Here is a 16,504-nt window from a genome sequence, read left to right on the forward strand (position 1 = left end):
GGTTCAATCTGAGTCTCAACAGAAACTTTGATTACTTCCTTCCTACATCGCACTGAAAGACATACACATTTCAGCAGAGTCTGGTATAGATAACAGAGTACAAGTCTTGAAATCTATAGTCTGTTATTCTGTTTGTTCTTTTAACCACACTGTCACCCTTTTCAGAAAAAAACTATGTGCCCTTCTTAACTTCCTCTCACAGGGTATGCATGCTACCCCTAATGAAACAAAAGGAAGTTAAAAAAAAAAAAGTGTCATAGCATTCTTATAGTCATTACAAAAATAGTAACAAAAAGGAAAAATATTCTGGTTTGTGTTTGCATTTCATTTCACCAAAAAAAAAACAAAACAGTAATGATGAAAAGTTTTATGCTATTGTATGTTTTATAGTCAGTTATTAAAGGCCTTGGAATTCACTAAAATAGAACTGTGGCCAAACTTGATTGGTAAAAGTATTTTAAATTAATTTCTCAAAATGTAAAGTTCTGTGAAAATTGTACATAACTTTGTGTGATCTGCTCATATAAAACTCCCTTCAGCTCCACCTACAGGCCAGCCAGCTCAGATAACAGGGGTAAGAAACTGAAACTATTATCGTCACGTATGAACTTCCTCTTTAGTCTGTAGGTGGACAACGCATGAGGGGATAAATGGTGAGTACAAGCCAGCTTTTTAATTATATAACGTGGGAACTTTATTGTTATAACAAGATGTTCTTCACATTATAACAAAATATTTTCACGTTATTACAACATACAAAGTTATCACGTTATAACAAGAAATTTTTATACTTTTATACTTTTTATACCAATATACTATTTATCTTGTTAAACAACGAGATAAGTTGGTCTTGGACGGATGTGGACTCCCCGTGATGTACTCCGGTTGTGAACTGGCACTTGACCTTTTGCAATGAAACTAAAATGAAACTACCTTATGTTGAAGCATAAGCACGAGGCTGAAGGCTGCCTCACAGCCTCCGATTGGAACTTCCCGGTCCACCTTAAAAGTGGCATTAACGCCTGTAGATGGACTAGATTAACATGGAGACTCCAGGAACTCATTAACACAATGTCAAGATTTGTGAAACATTTACTCTATTTGTGAAAATGCAAAAAAAGGGCGATTTCACTGCTTTTCTCCCATCCAGACCACATTAGACACATTCAATCTAGTCCAGATTTGACAAGTCTAAGTATAGGTTTTTGATATGGACCTTTTCTAATGTGATCTGGATGGGAAAAAAGCAGTGAAATCACCCTTTTTAAGTTTTTACAAATTCGAAGTTATTTTCGTCAGTGAGTTGGCCTTGTAAAAAAAATAATTAATTGATTTGGTGAAGCCATTGATATGATTATATCGAACCGATCGCTATTTCAGTAATAATTTTAATGTATCTCACCTCGTACACTAATGTAAAATTAATTACTAAACTATTGCATAGTTTGGTAATTAATGTTACACAACAGTGTTTGCACTTCAATGTCTTTTAAGAATACAATGAGACACTACTTTTGGTAAAGAAAAAGAAAGTTGGAAAAGAGGCTGATGAGCCCAGGTAAACGGACGCTCCTTCATAAAAAGCAGAATATCGAGGTATAACCGACCAGTCCGCTGTGTGTAGAGGTGTGTGTGGTTATTTTAGCCTGGTGTAATTTTCAGGCGAATGAATGAAGGTAAAGAAAGTGAACAGCTGTGCTTAATGGCACTGCGCTCTTGCGCAGAGGCAACCTCTGATCCATTTACTGCGTCAACACATAGCCTAGAGGCGGTCATCTCGACTGCCATGGGAGCGCGAGTGCCGACAGCGAAAGTCCATTTCTATGGTTGTCTGCACTATAGAGTGTTCTCACGTTGCAGTACTTTACTTGGAGACTACACGGACCCCAGATGAGGGCGGACAGTGCCGCCTTCCTGTTAAAAAGACGGACAGTGCGTCCGTCCAATCAGCGATGATCTTTGTCAATGGGAGAGCGTCCAATCAGCAACAAGCTTTGTCGATAGCCGGTACCTACCTTTTCCGTTAGAAGTTAATGTTGTGTTGTCTGCTTTTGCGGTTGTGTCTTCTCTTTTGTTGTTGTGTTTTTTTATTTGTTGTTGTGTTTTGTTATTTGTTGTTGTGTTTTGTTATTTGTTGTTGTGTTTTGTTATTTGTTGTTGTGTATTTGATTTTCTGTTGTGTTTTGTTATTTGTCATTGTGTTTTCCTATTTGTCGTTGTGATTTGCACTTCAGGGCCACCATAGGATCGTGCCATGATGCCATGATCAACCCAAGCATGAAGTTCATGGTGTTAGTCTTTTATCAGGCAGTTTTAGAGAGCCTTATCAGATACGGAATCACAGCTTGATTTGGTAACCTCTCTGTGCAGCTGAAGTCCAAACTGGTCCAAATGATGCAGACTGCATGGAAGATTATAGGGGTATAACAGTATACGTCCCTGCAATCTACTTATGAACAGACTACCCTAAGGCAAGCCAATAGGACAGTAACTGGTTACACCTGAGTACCAGCTACTGCCCTCAGGTAGGAGGTTCAGAGTCATTCCTAGCAGACTAAATAGATTTAAAAATTCATTAATCCCGGTGTCAATAAAACTTTTGAATAGTGGCAGATAGGGCCAGGATGGGCACTGGATGATCTTTTATGTAAGTGATTTTTAAGGAAAAAGAGATTTTCTCTGTTTTTTATTGGATGTGATTGTTTTGCCTACGTACTTTTATAACATTGGCATGATACTCATTTACTTTTAGAACCTTGGTATGTTACTTATGAATGGTTTTAGTACTTTGTTTGTTATTTATTAATTCACTTGTATTTTTCTTTTTCTGTATATGAAATGTTGTCTTTTAATGGCTGCAGCATGGGTGAAGAGCCCAAGACAAATTTTCCACTCTGTGGAACAATAAAGTTAATTTTAATCTTAAATGAGCCATATTCCTCAATTTATCCGTTCAAACGTGAGTGTCATGTTATAACAAGATAAATAGTATATTATTATAACAAGAAAAGTTTGTGTGTCGTAACAACGTGAAAATATCTTGTTATAATGTGAAAACCATCTTCTTATAACAATAAACTTTTCACATTATAATGTGATACTGACCCATTTTTCTCCGGCATGGCAGCAGTACGCCTCTGTAAATATATAAGTAGTCATTGAACCACTTTATTTTTGATGCTTACCTTTTTTCTATAAATATTTCCATAGAAGTTGTAGTTGTTCTACCCGAGTTCAGCAAGAGATGGCACTGAGCAGCAAGACTGAGCTGAGTGCAGATGACTTCTTGGACGGACGGGTATCCATTGGCTCTGGGGGATTTGGTCACGTCTACAAGGCCAGGCTCAAGAACGAGGGTTTTGATGTGGCCATTAAGATACTTCATGATGATGTGAGGTAAATTTGTAGCTACATATCTTAGTTTAAAGGAGACCTATTACACTTTTTGTGGATTTCTGCTATTTATATACTGTTATGATGTTGAATATCTGTGTTAAACATGGTCACAGTTCCAAAATTCGTTGTGCAAGACCATAAACAGCCGTCCATTCTGTAGCCTTGGTTGCTAAGGTTGTTGCTTTTCCATGTGTTGTTCACTGGCATATTTCAAATGGGATTCTGGCTCAAACATATACGTATATATTAGACAAGTAGACAAAGAGAAAAAGAAGTGAAATCCTACTACTATACTTTGTTTCATGGTTTGTTTATGTACCCTCATGAATGGCCAAAGCAGCTGTGATACAGCTTCCAGAAGCTAACCAATTAGAACAGAGTGGTCCTATCAGGGGCAGGGGGGCCTGAAAGAGACAGGCATGTTTCAGACAGAGGCTGAACTGAGGGGCCGGATGAAGACCCAGTAAATAAGGAGCTGTGAGTCATGCAAAGCTATTCTAGTTGAGTCCCAGAATAAAAATATAGAGCTTTAAATTAGCATAATAGGTCCCCTTTAAATTATTTATTCATACACATCCTTTTTTATGAATATTAGTAGTTCAAGCAGCTCTCTCATTTATGCTTTCTCTACCTCTACCTCATTCCAGCGCCGAGAAAGCACTTTATGGAGAGGCTTCTCTTATGAAGGCGGTCTCCTCTGAGTTTGTGGTGAGGGTTTATGGATTTTATAAGGAAGAAAAGCCCATGCAAAAGGGAATAGTCATGGAATTCATGACAAGAGGCTCCATTCAGTCCCTGCAGAAGGACCTGTCTGGCCCTCCACCGTGGCCTCTGGCCTTGCGCTTGGCCCATCAGGTGGCTCTAGCCATAAACTTTCTTCATTTAAAGGGCCTTATGCACCAGGACCTAAAGCCAAGTAATGTACTGCTGACTGACGACCTCAATGCCAAGGTAGTAGTAATGCCAATCCACCTAAAGTCCAGAGTTGATATTAAATATAAAACTTAATTAATTATTTGTGTAATGTTGTGTTTCTCTTTTTTTGTTTGTAGCTGGCAGACTTTGGTCTGTCCAGGGTTTCTACCAGTGCATTGAACAGAAAGGAAGGAATGACAGGAGAAATCGGAGGCTCTTACAAGTACATGCCTCCCGAGGCTTTCAAATTATCATACGCACCTGTTCGTTCTTTTGACATATACAGGTATTCAAAGGAATACTTATAAATGGGAATACTTTATTGTTGAAAACTTTATCTGTATGACCATGTTACTTAAAAAATCTTTCTCTCTCTTGACCAGCTATGGTATCCTTCTCTGGTCTATTGTTACTGGTAAAGAGCCCTATCCAAGTACGTATAATTAATTTTGTTGTCCCGACATTTTCCAACCTAATAAAATCCCATCCTGCCATCTATTTTTCTCTTTGTTTGGCAATGTCTTCTGTATTGTTTCCCTTATTAATTTATCATTTTTCAGCGAAATTAAGCACTGTACATACAGTTCACACACATGTACACACACTTAGTTGAGTTGGTATGTTATGATGCATGTCTTCATTGTATTACATGTATTGTAGAGAAGGATTCCAGTCTTGTGGCACTGCGGGTCCCCAAAGGGGACAGACCTCTCTCGACGGAAATTGACCGGATTGACCAGAAGGCAGATGGGTTAAAAGAGCTGGTTGACCTCATGAAGAGTTGCTGGCATGGGGATCCCACTCAGAGGCCATACGCTAAGAGTAGGTGTCTGTTATTGTAATCTGTATTCTCATTATCACTGTACTGGAGCATTTGCTAAACTTAAGCTATGAGCTAAGCTATGACATTTCTGATGCCTGCATTCTTTGTGAAGCATGTACTCATTCATGCATTTATGCCTTCTAAAATAAAACTTCTGTTTCAGAGTGCTTGAAAGTCACTGAGGATGTGTTCTCAAGGCATGGAAAGAAGGGAATTAGTGATGCGGTCCATAAAGTCAAGACAACACTGGTACAATTTATAAATTCTATTTCACAACATACTGTATATTATATATATTGCTGATTACTCATGATTAATAATTCATGGAAAACAATTCTAACTGCACATTTTTTATCTGTTATATAATATCTTCTCCCTCTTTTAGGATTCACCAACTAATAATCAACATTCAAACACATCTGTTGCCTTCAGCTCTCCTCCTCAGCCACCAGGTAGGTTATTTAATACTATTTATGGGTCATGTGAGATTAATCCCATAAATTATTCCTTACTTTCTACAATAAAACAAATGGTAACACAGATGTTTCCTCCTCTTTTTCAGAACAGTCAGAGTCAAATGATGAGGTAGATCATGCCAGATTTACAAATACTGGAAGGTCTTTTAAACAGGTATGCCTAAAGCTGAAGTTGAAAACAGATAAAGTAACTTTATTTAATCAGTCTCATTGAGATCTGAACAGTCTACAGTCTGACCTAACACTCAAACAAAACACCAGTCAGTATTGGGGAATATTGCTTCATGTTAATTGTATTAGTATTACTTGGTTAGATGGGAATGGACATCACATTCTCAGCAGTTTATTACAATATTATACCACACATTATTTGGTTAATTGAAACAAACAAAAACCATTATCAGACAGTGGACCACAACAACAATAACGTTGTATTTTAGGTTCAGATTTGCAGTTAAATATTCAAATGTGTCTTTCTCCTCTGTAATTAGTAGGCCTGAATAAAATACATTTATCAATGCTGATATCATTATATCAGTGCATTTGTCAATGCACTAATATAATTAATTACATAATATCGACTTAAAAAGCTTTTGTTTTGGCCAACAGGATTCTGTCTCTGTTTCTACTGGGGAAATGAATAATACGGATAAAGGTGAGTGTATTTGTCACTGAACTGATGCTCTGTGGCATGAAAATGAATTAAAGCTTTTTTTTGTTAAGATTTCTCGTATGTTAACAAAACAAGTCAAATGAACTTGCTGCTATGGCATTCATGTACATGCTGTGGTTCTTCTTCATTTTAAAACAGAAAAGTTCGTTGACAACAACAGGGCAATGTTAATCCAAAACGTTTCTGAGGTATTGGCAATAGCAGAGGAGCTTGGAGACATGGTCCATGGTGAAACCTACTCACTGATTATAGCTAAGGAGACGAACCAGGACAGAATGAGAGTGCTGTATCAAAGGACACTTCGGTCAGGAGGGGAAGAGGTCAAAGCAGCTTTCTACGACGCCCTCAAAAAACATCATCCCAAACTAGTGGAGAGGCTAGGAGGTAGGAGTTTTGCTCTTGTTAAAGAGATCAAACACAGTAGTTGAATCGATGACAAGTTTTAAAAGTTTTTTTTAATTTCACTTTCTTTTCCCTCAGGTGTCTAACTCCAAAGTGACTTTCCCTGCTTCTCATCAGCCCATGATGACCAATCCTACACTTGAGTCTTTTATTGACATGAATATATTTTACTCATATGTATATAATGTTTTGACATTTTGATATACTATATAATCAGTGTTTTTTTGTATATATTGTATATATATTGTGTATTTTTTCCAGAAAGAAATAAAATTCTATCTCCTCACGTTAGGCCTTGGAATTCACTAAAATAGAACTGTGGCCAAACTTGATTGGTAAAAGTATTTTAAATTAATTTCTCAAAATGTAAAGTTCTGTGAAAATTGTACATAACTTTGTGTGATCTGCTCATATAAAACTCCCCTCAGCTCCACCCACAGGCCAGCCAGCTCTGATAACAGGGGTAAGAAACTGAAACTAGTATCGTCACGTATGAACTTACTCTTTAGTCTGTAGGTGGACAACGCATGAGGGGATAAATGGTGAGTACAAGCCAGCTGTTTAATTTTATAACGTGGAAAGTTATAACAAGATATTTTCACGTTATTATAACATACAAGGTTATCACGTTATAACAAGAAACTTTTCTTTTTATACCAATATACTATTTATCTTGTTGAACAACGAGATAAATTGGTCTTGGACGGATGTGGACTCCCCGTGATGTCCTCCGGTTGTGAACTGGCGTGAAAGCAGTGAAATCACCCTTTTTTAGTTTTTACAAATTCGAAGTTATTTTCGTCAGTGAGTTGGCCTTGTAAAAAAAATAATTAATTGATTTGGTGAAGCCATTGATATGATTACATCGAACCGATCGCTATTTCAGTAATAATTTTAATGTATCTCACCTCGTACACTAATGTAAAATTAATTACTAAACTATTGCATAGTTTGGTAATTAATGTTACACAACAGTGTTTGCACTTCAATGTCTTTTAAGAATACAATGAGACACTACTTTTGGTAAAGAAAAAGAAAGTTGGAAAAGAGGCTGATGAGCCCAGGTAAACGGACGCTCCTTCATAAAAAGCAGAATATCGAGGTATAACCGACCAGTCCGCTGTGTGTAGAGGTGTGTGTGGTTATTTTATAGCAGCCTGGTGTAATTTTCAGGCGAATGAATGAAGGTAAAGAAAGTGAACAGCTGTGCGTAATGGCACCGCGCTCTTGCGCAGAGGCAACCTCTGGTCCATTTACTGCGTCAACACATAGCCTAGAGGCGGCCATCTCGACTGCCATGGGAGCGCGAGTGCCGACAGCGAAAGTCCATTTCTATGGTTGTCTGCACTATAGAGTGTTCTCACGTTGCAGTACTTTACTTGGAGACTACACGGACCCCAAATGAGGGCGGACAGTGCCTCCTTCCTGTTAAAAAGACGGACAGTGCGTCCGTCCAATCAGCGATGATCCTTGTTAATGGGAGAGCGTCCAATCAGCAACAAGCTTTGTCGATAGCCGGTACCTACCTTTTCCGTTAGAAGTTAATGTTGTGTTGTCTGCTTTTGCGGTTGTGTTTTCTCTTTTGTTGTTGTGTTTTTTTATTTGTTGTTGTGTTTTGTTATTTGTTGTTGTGTTTTGTTATTTGTCATTGTGTATTTGATTTGCTGTTGTGTTTTGTTATTTGTCATTGTGTTTTCCTATTTGTCGTTGTGATTTGCACTTCAGGGCCACTGTAGGATTGTGCCACGATGCCATGATCAACCCAAGCATGAAGTTCATGGTGTTAGTCTTTTATCAGGCAGTTTTAGAGAGCCTTATCAGATATGGAATCACAGCTTGATTTGATAACCTCTCTGTGCAGCTGAAGTTCAAACTGGTCCAACTGATGCAGACTGTATGGAAGATTATAGGGGTATAACAGTATATGTCCCTGCAATCTACTTATGAACAGACTACCCTAAAGCAAACCAATAGGATAGTAACTGATTACACCTGAGTACCAGCTACTGCCCTCAGGTAGGAGGTTTAGAGTCATTCCTAGCAGACTAAATAGATTTAAAAATTCATTAATCCCGGTGTCAATAAAACGTTTGAATAGTGGCAGATAGGGCCAGGATGGGCACTGGATGATCTTTTATGTAAGTGATTTTTAATGAAAAAGAGATTTTCTCAGTTTTTTATTGGATGTGATTGTTTTCTCTGTTTGCCTAGGTACTTTTATAACATTGGCATGTTACTCATTTACTTTTAGAACCTTGGTATGTTACTTATGAACTAACATCTTTGTATATTTGTGTATGTGAAATGGTTTTAGTACCTTGTTTGTTATTTGTTAACTCACTTGTATTTTTCTTTTTCTGTATATGAAATTTTGTCTTTTAATGGCTGCAGCATGGGTGAAGAGCCCAAGACAAATTTTCCACTCTGTGGGACAATAAATATTCCTCAATTTATCCGTTCAAAAGTGAGTGTCATGTTATAACAAGATAAATGGTATATTATTATAACAAGAACAGTTTGTGTCGTAATAACGTGAAAATATCTTGTTATAATGTGAAAAACATCTTCTTATAACAATAAACTTTTCACATTATAATGTGATACTGACCCATTTTTCTCCGGCATGGCAGCAGTACGCCTCTGTAAATATATAAGTAGTCATTGAACCACTTTATTTTTGATGCTTACCTTTTTTCTATAAATATTTCCATAGAAGTTGTAGTTGTTCTACCTGAGTTCAGCAAGAGATGGCACTGAGCAGCAAGACTGAGCTGAGTGCAGATGACTTCTTGGATGGACGGGTATCCATTGGCTCTGGGGGATTTGGTCACGTCTACAAGGCCAGGCACAAGAACTGGGGTTTTGATGTGGCCATTAAGCTACTTCATGATGATGTGAGGTAAATTTGTAGCTACATATCTTAGTTAGGGGACCTATTACACTTTTTGTGGATTTCTGCTATTTATACACTGTTATGATGTTGAATATCTGTGTTAAACATGGTCACAGTTCCAAAATTCGTTGTGCAAGACCATAAACAGCCGTCCATTCTGTAGCCTTGGTTGCTAAGGTTGTTGCTTTTCCATGTGTTGTTCACTGGCATATTTCAAATCGGATTCTGGCTCAAACATGTACGTATATATTAGACAAGTAGACAAAGAGAAAAAGAAGTGAAATCCTACTACTATACTTTGTTTCATGGTTTGTTTATGTACCCTCATGAACGGCCAAAGCAGCTGTGATACAGCTTCCAGAAGCTAACCAATTAGAACAGAGTGGTCCTATCAGGGGCAGGGGGGCCTGAAAGAGACAGGCATGTTTCAGACAGAGGCTGAACTGAGGGGCTGGATGAAGACCCAGTATAAAATAAATAAGGAACTGTGAATCATGCAAAGCTATTCTAGTTGAGTCCCAGAATAAAAATATAGAGCTTTAAATGAGCATAATAGGTCCCCTTTAAATTATTTATTCATACACATCCTTTTTTATGAATATTAGTAGTTTAAGCAGCTCTCTCATTTATGCTTTCTCTACCTCTACCTCATTCCAGCGCCGAGAAAGCACTTTATGGAGAGGCTTCTCTTATGAATGAGGCCTCCTCTGAGTTTGTGGTGAGGGTTTATGGATTTTATAAGGAAGAAAAGCCCATGCAAAAGGGAATAGTCATGGAATTCATGACAAGAGGCTCCATTCAGTCCCTGCAGAAGGACCTGTCTGGCCCTCCACCGTGGCCTCTGGCCTTGCGCTTGGCCCATCAGGTGGCTTTAGCCATAAACTTTCTCCATTCAAAGGACCTTATGCACCAGGACCTAAAGCCAAGTAATGTACTGCTGACTGAAGACCTCAATGCCAAGGTAGTAGTAATGCCAATCCACCTAAAGTCCAGAGTTTATATTAAATATAAAACTTAATTAATTATTTGTGTAATGTTGTGTTTCTCTTTTTTTGTTTGTAGCTGGCAGACTTTGGTCTGTCCAGGGTTTCTACCAGTGCATTGAACAGAAAGGAAGGAATGACAGGAGAAATCGGAGGCTCTTACAAGTACATGCCTCCCGAGGCTTTCGAATTATCATACCCACCTGTTCGTTCTTTTGACATATACAGGTATTCAAAGGAATACTTATAAATGGGAATACTTTATTGTTGAAAACTTTATCTGTATGACCATGTTACTTAAAAAAATCTTTCTCTCTCTTGACCAGCTATGGTATCCTTCTCTGGTCTATTGTTACTGGTAAAGAGCCCTATCCAAGTACGTATAATTAATTTTGTTGTCCCAACATTTTCCAACCTAATAAAATCCCATCCTGCCATCTATTTTTCTCTTTGTTTGGCAATGTCTTCTGTATTGTCTCCCTTATTATTTTATCATTTTTCAGCAAAATTAAGTACTGTACATACAGTTCACACACATGTACACACACTTAGTTGAGTTGGTATGTTTTGATGCATGTCTTCATTGTATTACAGGCATTGTAGCGGCGGATTCCAGTCTTTTGAAAATGGGGATCAGAAGAGGGGACAGACCTCCCTTGACGGAAATTGACCAGAAGGCAGATGGATTAAAAGAGCTGGTTGACCTCATGAAGAGTTGCTGGCATGGGGATCCCACTCAGAGGCCATACGCTAAGAGTAGGTGTCTGTTATTGTAATCTGTATTCTCATTATCACTGTACTGGAGCATTTGCTAAACTTAAGCTATGAGCTAAGCTATGGCATTTCTGATACCGGCATTCTTTGTGAAGCATGTACTCATTCATGCATTTATGCCTTCTAAAATAAAACTTCTGTTTCAGAGTGCTGGAAAGTCACTGAGGATGTGTTCTCAAGGCATGGAAAGAAGGGAATTAATGATGCGGTCCATAAAGTCAAGACAACACTGGTACAATTTATAAATTCTATTTCACAACATACTGTATATTATATATATTGCTGATTACTCATGATTAATAATTCATGGAAAACAATTCTAACTGCACATTTTTTATCTGTTATATAATATCTTCTCCCTCTTTTAGGATTCACCAACTAATAATCAACATTCAAACACATCTGTTGCCTCCAGCTCTCCTCCTCAGCCACCAGGTAGGTTATTTAATACTATTTATGGGTCATGTGAGATTAATCCCATAAATTATTCCTTACTTTCTACAATAAAACAAATGGTAACACAGATGTTTCCTCCTCTTTTTCAGAACAGTCAGAGTCAAATGATGAGGTAGATCATGCCAGATTTACAAATACTGGAAGGTCTTTTAAACAGGTATGCCTAAAGCTGAGGTTGAAAACAGATAAAGTAACTTTATTTAATCAGTCTCATTGAGATCTGAACAGTCTACAGTCTGACCTAACACTCAAACAAAACACCAGTCAGTATTGGGGAATATTGCTTCATGTTAATTGTGTTAGTATTACTTGGTTAGATGGGAATGGACATCACATTCTCAGCAGTTTATTACAATATTATACCACACATTATTTGGTTAATTGAAACAAACAAAAACCATTATCAGACAGTGGACCACAACAACAATAATGTTGTATTTTAGGTTCAGATTTGCAGTTAAATATTCAAATGTGTCTTTCTCCTCTGTAATTAGTAGGCCTGAATAAAATACATTTATCAATGCTGATATCATTATATCAGTGCATTTGTCAATGCACTAATATAATTAATTACATAATATAGACTTAAAAAGCTTTTGTTTTGGCCAACAGGATTCTGTCTCTGTTTCTACTGGGGAAATGAATAATACGGATAAAGGTGAGTGTATTTGTCACTGAACTGATGCTCTGTGGCATGAAAATGAATTAAAGCTTTTTTTAGTTAAGATTTCTTGTATGTTAACAAAACAAGTCAAATGAACTTGCTGCTATGGCATTCATGTACATGCTGTGGTTCTTCTTCATTTTAAAACAGAAAAGTTCGTTGACAACAACAGGGCAATGTTAATCCAAAACGTTTCTGAGGTATTGGCAATAGCAGAGGAGCTTGGAGACATGGTCCATGGTGAAACCTACTCACTGATTGAAGCTAAGAAGACGGACCAGGACAGAATGAGAGTGCTGTATCAAAGGACACTTCGGTCAGGAGGGGAAGTGGTCAAAGCAGCTTTCTACGACGCCCTCAAAAAAAATCATTCCAAACTAGTGGAGAGGCTAGGAGGTAGGAGTTTTGCTCTTGTTAAAGAGATCAAACACAGTAGTTGAATCAATGACAAGTTTTTAAAGTTTTTTTTTATTTCACTTTCTTTTCCCTCAGGTGTCTAACTCCAAAGTGACTTTCCCTGCTTCTCATCAGCCCATGATGACCAATCCTACACTTGAGTCTTTTATTGACATGAATATATTTTACTCATATGTATATAATGTGTTGACATTTTAATATACTATATATTCAGTGTTTTTTTGTATATATTGTATATATATTGTGTATTTTTTTCAGAAAGAAATAAAATTCTATCTCCTCACGTTAGGCCTTGGAATTCACTAAAATAGAACTGTGGCCAAACTTGATTGGTAAAAGTATTTTAAATTAATTTCTCAAAATGTAAAGTTCTGTGAAAATTGTACATAACTTTGTGTGATCTGCTCATATAAAACTCCCCTCAGCTCCACCCACAGGCCAGCCAGCTCTGATAACAGGGGTAAGAAACTGAAACTAGTATCGTCACGTATGAACTTCCTCTTTAGTCTGTAGGTGGACAACGCATGAGGGGATATACGGTGAGTACAAGCCAGCTTTTTAATTATATAACGTGGGAAGTTTATTGTTATAACAAGATATTTTCACGTTATTACAACATACAAAGTTATCACGTTATAACAACAAACTTTTCTTTTTATACCAATATACTATTTATCTTGTTAAACAACGAGATAAGTTGGTCTTGGACGGATGTGGACTCCCCGTGATGTCCTCCGGTTGTGAACTGGCGTTATAACAGGATATTTTCACGTTATTACATGCAGACTTCGAAGTTATTTTCATCAGTGAGTTGGCCTTGTAAAAAAAATAATTAATTGATTAGGTGAAGCCATTGATATGATTATATCGAACCGATCGCTATTTCAGTAATAATTTTAATGTATCTCACCTCGTACACTAATGTAAAATTAATTACTAAACTATTGCATAGTTTGGTAATTAATGTTACACCACAGTGTTTGCACTTCAATGTCTTTTAAGAATACAATGAGACACTACTTTTGGTAAAAAAAAGAAAGTTGGAAAAGAGGCTGATGAGCCCAGGTAAACGGACACTCCTTCATAAAAAGCAGAATATCGAGGTATAACCGACCAGTCGGCTGTGTGTAGAGGTGTGTGTGGTTATTTTGTAGCAGCCTGGTGTAATTTTCATGCGAATGAATGAAGGTAAAGAAAGTGAACAGCTGTGCGTAATGGCACTGCGCTCTTGCGCAGACGCAACCTCTGATCCATTTACTGCGTCAACACATAGCCTAGAGGCGGTCATCTCGACTGCCATGGGAGCGCGAGTGCCGACAGCGAAAGTCCATTTCTATGGTTGTCTGCACTATAGAGTGTTCTCACGTTGCAGTACTTTACTTGGAGACTACACGGACCCTAAATGAGGGCGGACAGTGCCTCCTTCCTGTTAAAAAGACGGACAGTGCGTCCGTCCAATCAGCGATGATCCTTGTCAATGGGAGAGCGTCCAATCAGCAACAAGCTTTGTCGATAGCCGGTACCTACCTTTTCCGTTAGAAGTTAATGTTGTGTTGTCTGCTTTTGCGGTTGTGTTTTCTCTTTTGTTGTTGTGTTTTTTTATTTGTTGTTGTGTTTTTTTATTTGTTGTTGTGTTTTGTTATTTGTTGTTGTGTTTTGTTATTTGTTGTTGTGTATTTGATTTTCTGTTGTGTTTTGTTATTTGTCATTGTGTTTTCCTATTTGTCGTTGTGATTTGCACTTCAGGGCCACCGTAGCATTGTGCCATGATGCCATGATCAACCCAAGCATGAAGTTCATGGTGTTAGTCTTTTATCAGGCAGTTTTAGAGAGCCTTATCAGATACGGAATCACAGCTTGATTTGGTAACCTCTCTGTGCAGCTGAAGTCCAAACTGGTCCAACTGATGCAGACTGTATGGAAGATTATAGGGGTATAACAGTATACGTCCCTGCAATCTACTTATGAACAGACTACCCTAAAGCAAACCAATAGGACAGTAACTGGTTACACCTGAGTACCAGCTACTGGCCTCAGGTAGGAGGTTAAGAGTCATTCCTAGCAGACAAAAAGATTTAAAAATTCATTAATCCCGGTGTCAATAAAACGTTTGAATAGTGGCAGATAGGGCCAGGATGGGCACTGGATGATCTTTTATGCAAGTGATTTTTAATGAAAAAGAGATTTTCTCTGTTTTTTATTGGATGTGATTGTTTTCTCTGTTTGCCTAGGTACTTTTATAACATTGGCATGTTACTCATTTACTTTTAGAACCTTGGTATGTTACTTATGAACTAACATCTTTGTATATTTGGGTATGTGAAATGGTTTTAGTACCTTGTTTGTTATTTGTTAACTCACTTGTATTTTTCTTTTTCTGTATATGAAATTTTGTCTTTTAATGGCTGCAGCATGGGTGAAGAGCCCAAGACAAATTTTCCAGTCTATGGGACAATAAAGTTAATTTTATTCTTAAATGAGCCATATTCCTTAATATATCCGTTCAAACAAGAGACAAGAAATCAAGAAAAGTTTGTGTCGTAATAACAACATGAAAATATCTTGTTATAATGTAAAAAACATCTTCTTATAACAATAAACTTTTATTTAAATATATAAGTAGTCATTGAACCACTTTATTTTTGATTCTTACCTTTTTTTTTTTATAAATATTTCCATAGAAGTTGTAGTTGTTCTACCTGAGTTCAGCAAGAGATGGCACTGAGCAGCAAGACTGAGCTGAGTGCAGATGACTTCTTGGACGGATGGGTGCATTTATCAATGCACTAATATAATTAATTACATAATATAGACTTAAAAAGCTTTTGTTTTGGCCAACAGGATTCTGTCTCTGTTTCTACTGGGGAAATGAATAATACGGATAAAGGTGAGTGTATTTGTCACTGAACTGATGCTCTGTGGCATGAAAATGAATTAAAGCTTTTTTTTGTTAAGATTTCTCGTACGTTAACAAAACAAGTCAAATGAACTTGCTGCTATGGCATTCATGTACATGCTGTGGTTCTTCTTCATTTTAAAACAGGAAAGTTCGTTGACAACAACAGGGCAATGTTAATCCAAAACGTTTCTGAGGTATTGGCAATAGCAGAGGAGCTTGGAGACATGGTCCATGGTGAAACCTACTCACTGATTGAAGCTAAGGAGACGGACCAGGACAGAATGAGAGTGCTGTATCAAAGGACACTTCGGTCAGGAGGGGAAGTGGTCAAAGCAGCTTTCTACGACGCCCTCAAAAAAAATCATTCCAAACTAGTGGAGAGGCTAGGAGGTAGGAGTTTTGCTCTTGTTAAAGAGATCAAACACAGTAGTTGAATCAATGACAAGTTTTTAAAGTTTTTTTTTATTTCACTTTCTTTTCCCTCAGGTGTCTAACTCCAAAGTGACTTTCCCTGCTTCTCATCAGCTCATGATGACCAATCCTACACTTGAGTCTTTTATTGACATGAATATATTTTACTCATATGTATATAATGTGTTAACATTTTGATATACTATATAATCAATATATATTGTATATATATTGTGTATTTTTTTCAGAAAGAAATAAAATTCTATCTCCTCATGTTAGTGTCTTTAGTTCAGAAAGTTACATGATGTGTTGTGTGGGGGCT

At 37.4% G+C, this 16,504-nt stretch overlaps 1 protein-coding gene and 1 long non-coding RNA gene across 2 annotated transcripts; both read left to right on the top strand.

The window, feature by feature from the left end:
• Positions 1 to 457: 457 nt before the first annotated feature.
• LOC137182942 (uncharacterized) lies at positions 458 to 6,505 on the top strand. The gene is made up of 3 exons (XR_010928392.1): positions 458 to 653; positions 6,220 to 6,265; positions 6,422 to 6,505. It is a non-coding gene; the product is annotated as an uncharacterized lncRNA (long non-coding RNA).
• Positions 6,506 to 6,767: 262 nt separating this feature from the next.
• Positions 6,768 to 16,455, top strand: LOC137183767 (receptor-interacting serine/threonine-protein kinase 3-like). The gene is made up of 16 exons (XM_067591070.1): positions 6,768 to 7,227; positions 9,399 to 9,584; positions 10,236 to 10,539; positions 10,641 to 10,789; positions 10,888 to 10,937; positions 11,156 to 11,317; positions 11,482 to 11,567; positions 11,704 to 11,770; positions 11,881 to 11,948; positions 12,404 to 12,449; positions 12,606 to 12,851; positions 13,298 to 13,332; positions 14,868 to 14,909; positions 15,714 to 15,759; positions 15,916 to 16,161; positions 16,258 to 16,455. The coding sequence occupies exons 2-16, from the start codon at positions 9,433 to 9,435 to the stop codon at positions 16,263 to 16,265; spliced, it is 1,707 nt and encodes a 568-aa protein (XP_067447171.1). The 5' UTR covers positions 6,768 to 7,227; positions 9,399 to 9,432; the 3' UTR covers positions 16,266 to 16,455.
• Positions 16,456 to 16,504: the final 49 nt, after the last annotated feature.

This window comes from Thunnus thynnus, chromosome 5 (assembly GCF_963924715.1).
Source record: "Thunnus thynnus chromosome 5, fThuThy2.1, whole genome shotgun sequence".
Lineage (NCBI taxonomy): Eukaryota > Metazoa > Chordata > Actinopteri > Scombriformes > Scombridae > Thunnus > Thunnus thynnus.

Coding starts and splice junctions, on each gene's coding strand:
- LOC137183767 (XM_067591070.1), top strand. CDS start 9,433: ATGGCACTGAGCAGCAAGACTGAGCTGAGTGCAGATGACTTCTTGGAT. Junction 10,938..11,155: donor TGGTAAAGAGCCCTATCCAA/GTACGTATAATT, acceptor ATTGTATTACAG/GCATTGTAGCGGCGGATTCC. Junction 12,852..13,297: donor ACTAGTGGAGAGGCTAGGAG/GTAGGAGTTTTG, acceptor AACTCCCCTCAG/CTCCACCCACAGGCCAGCCA.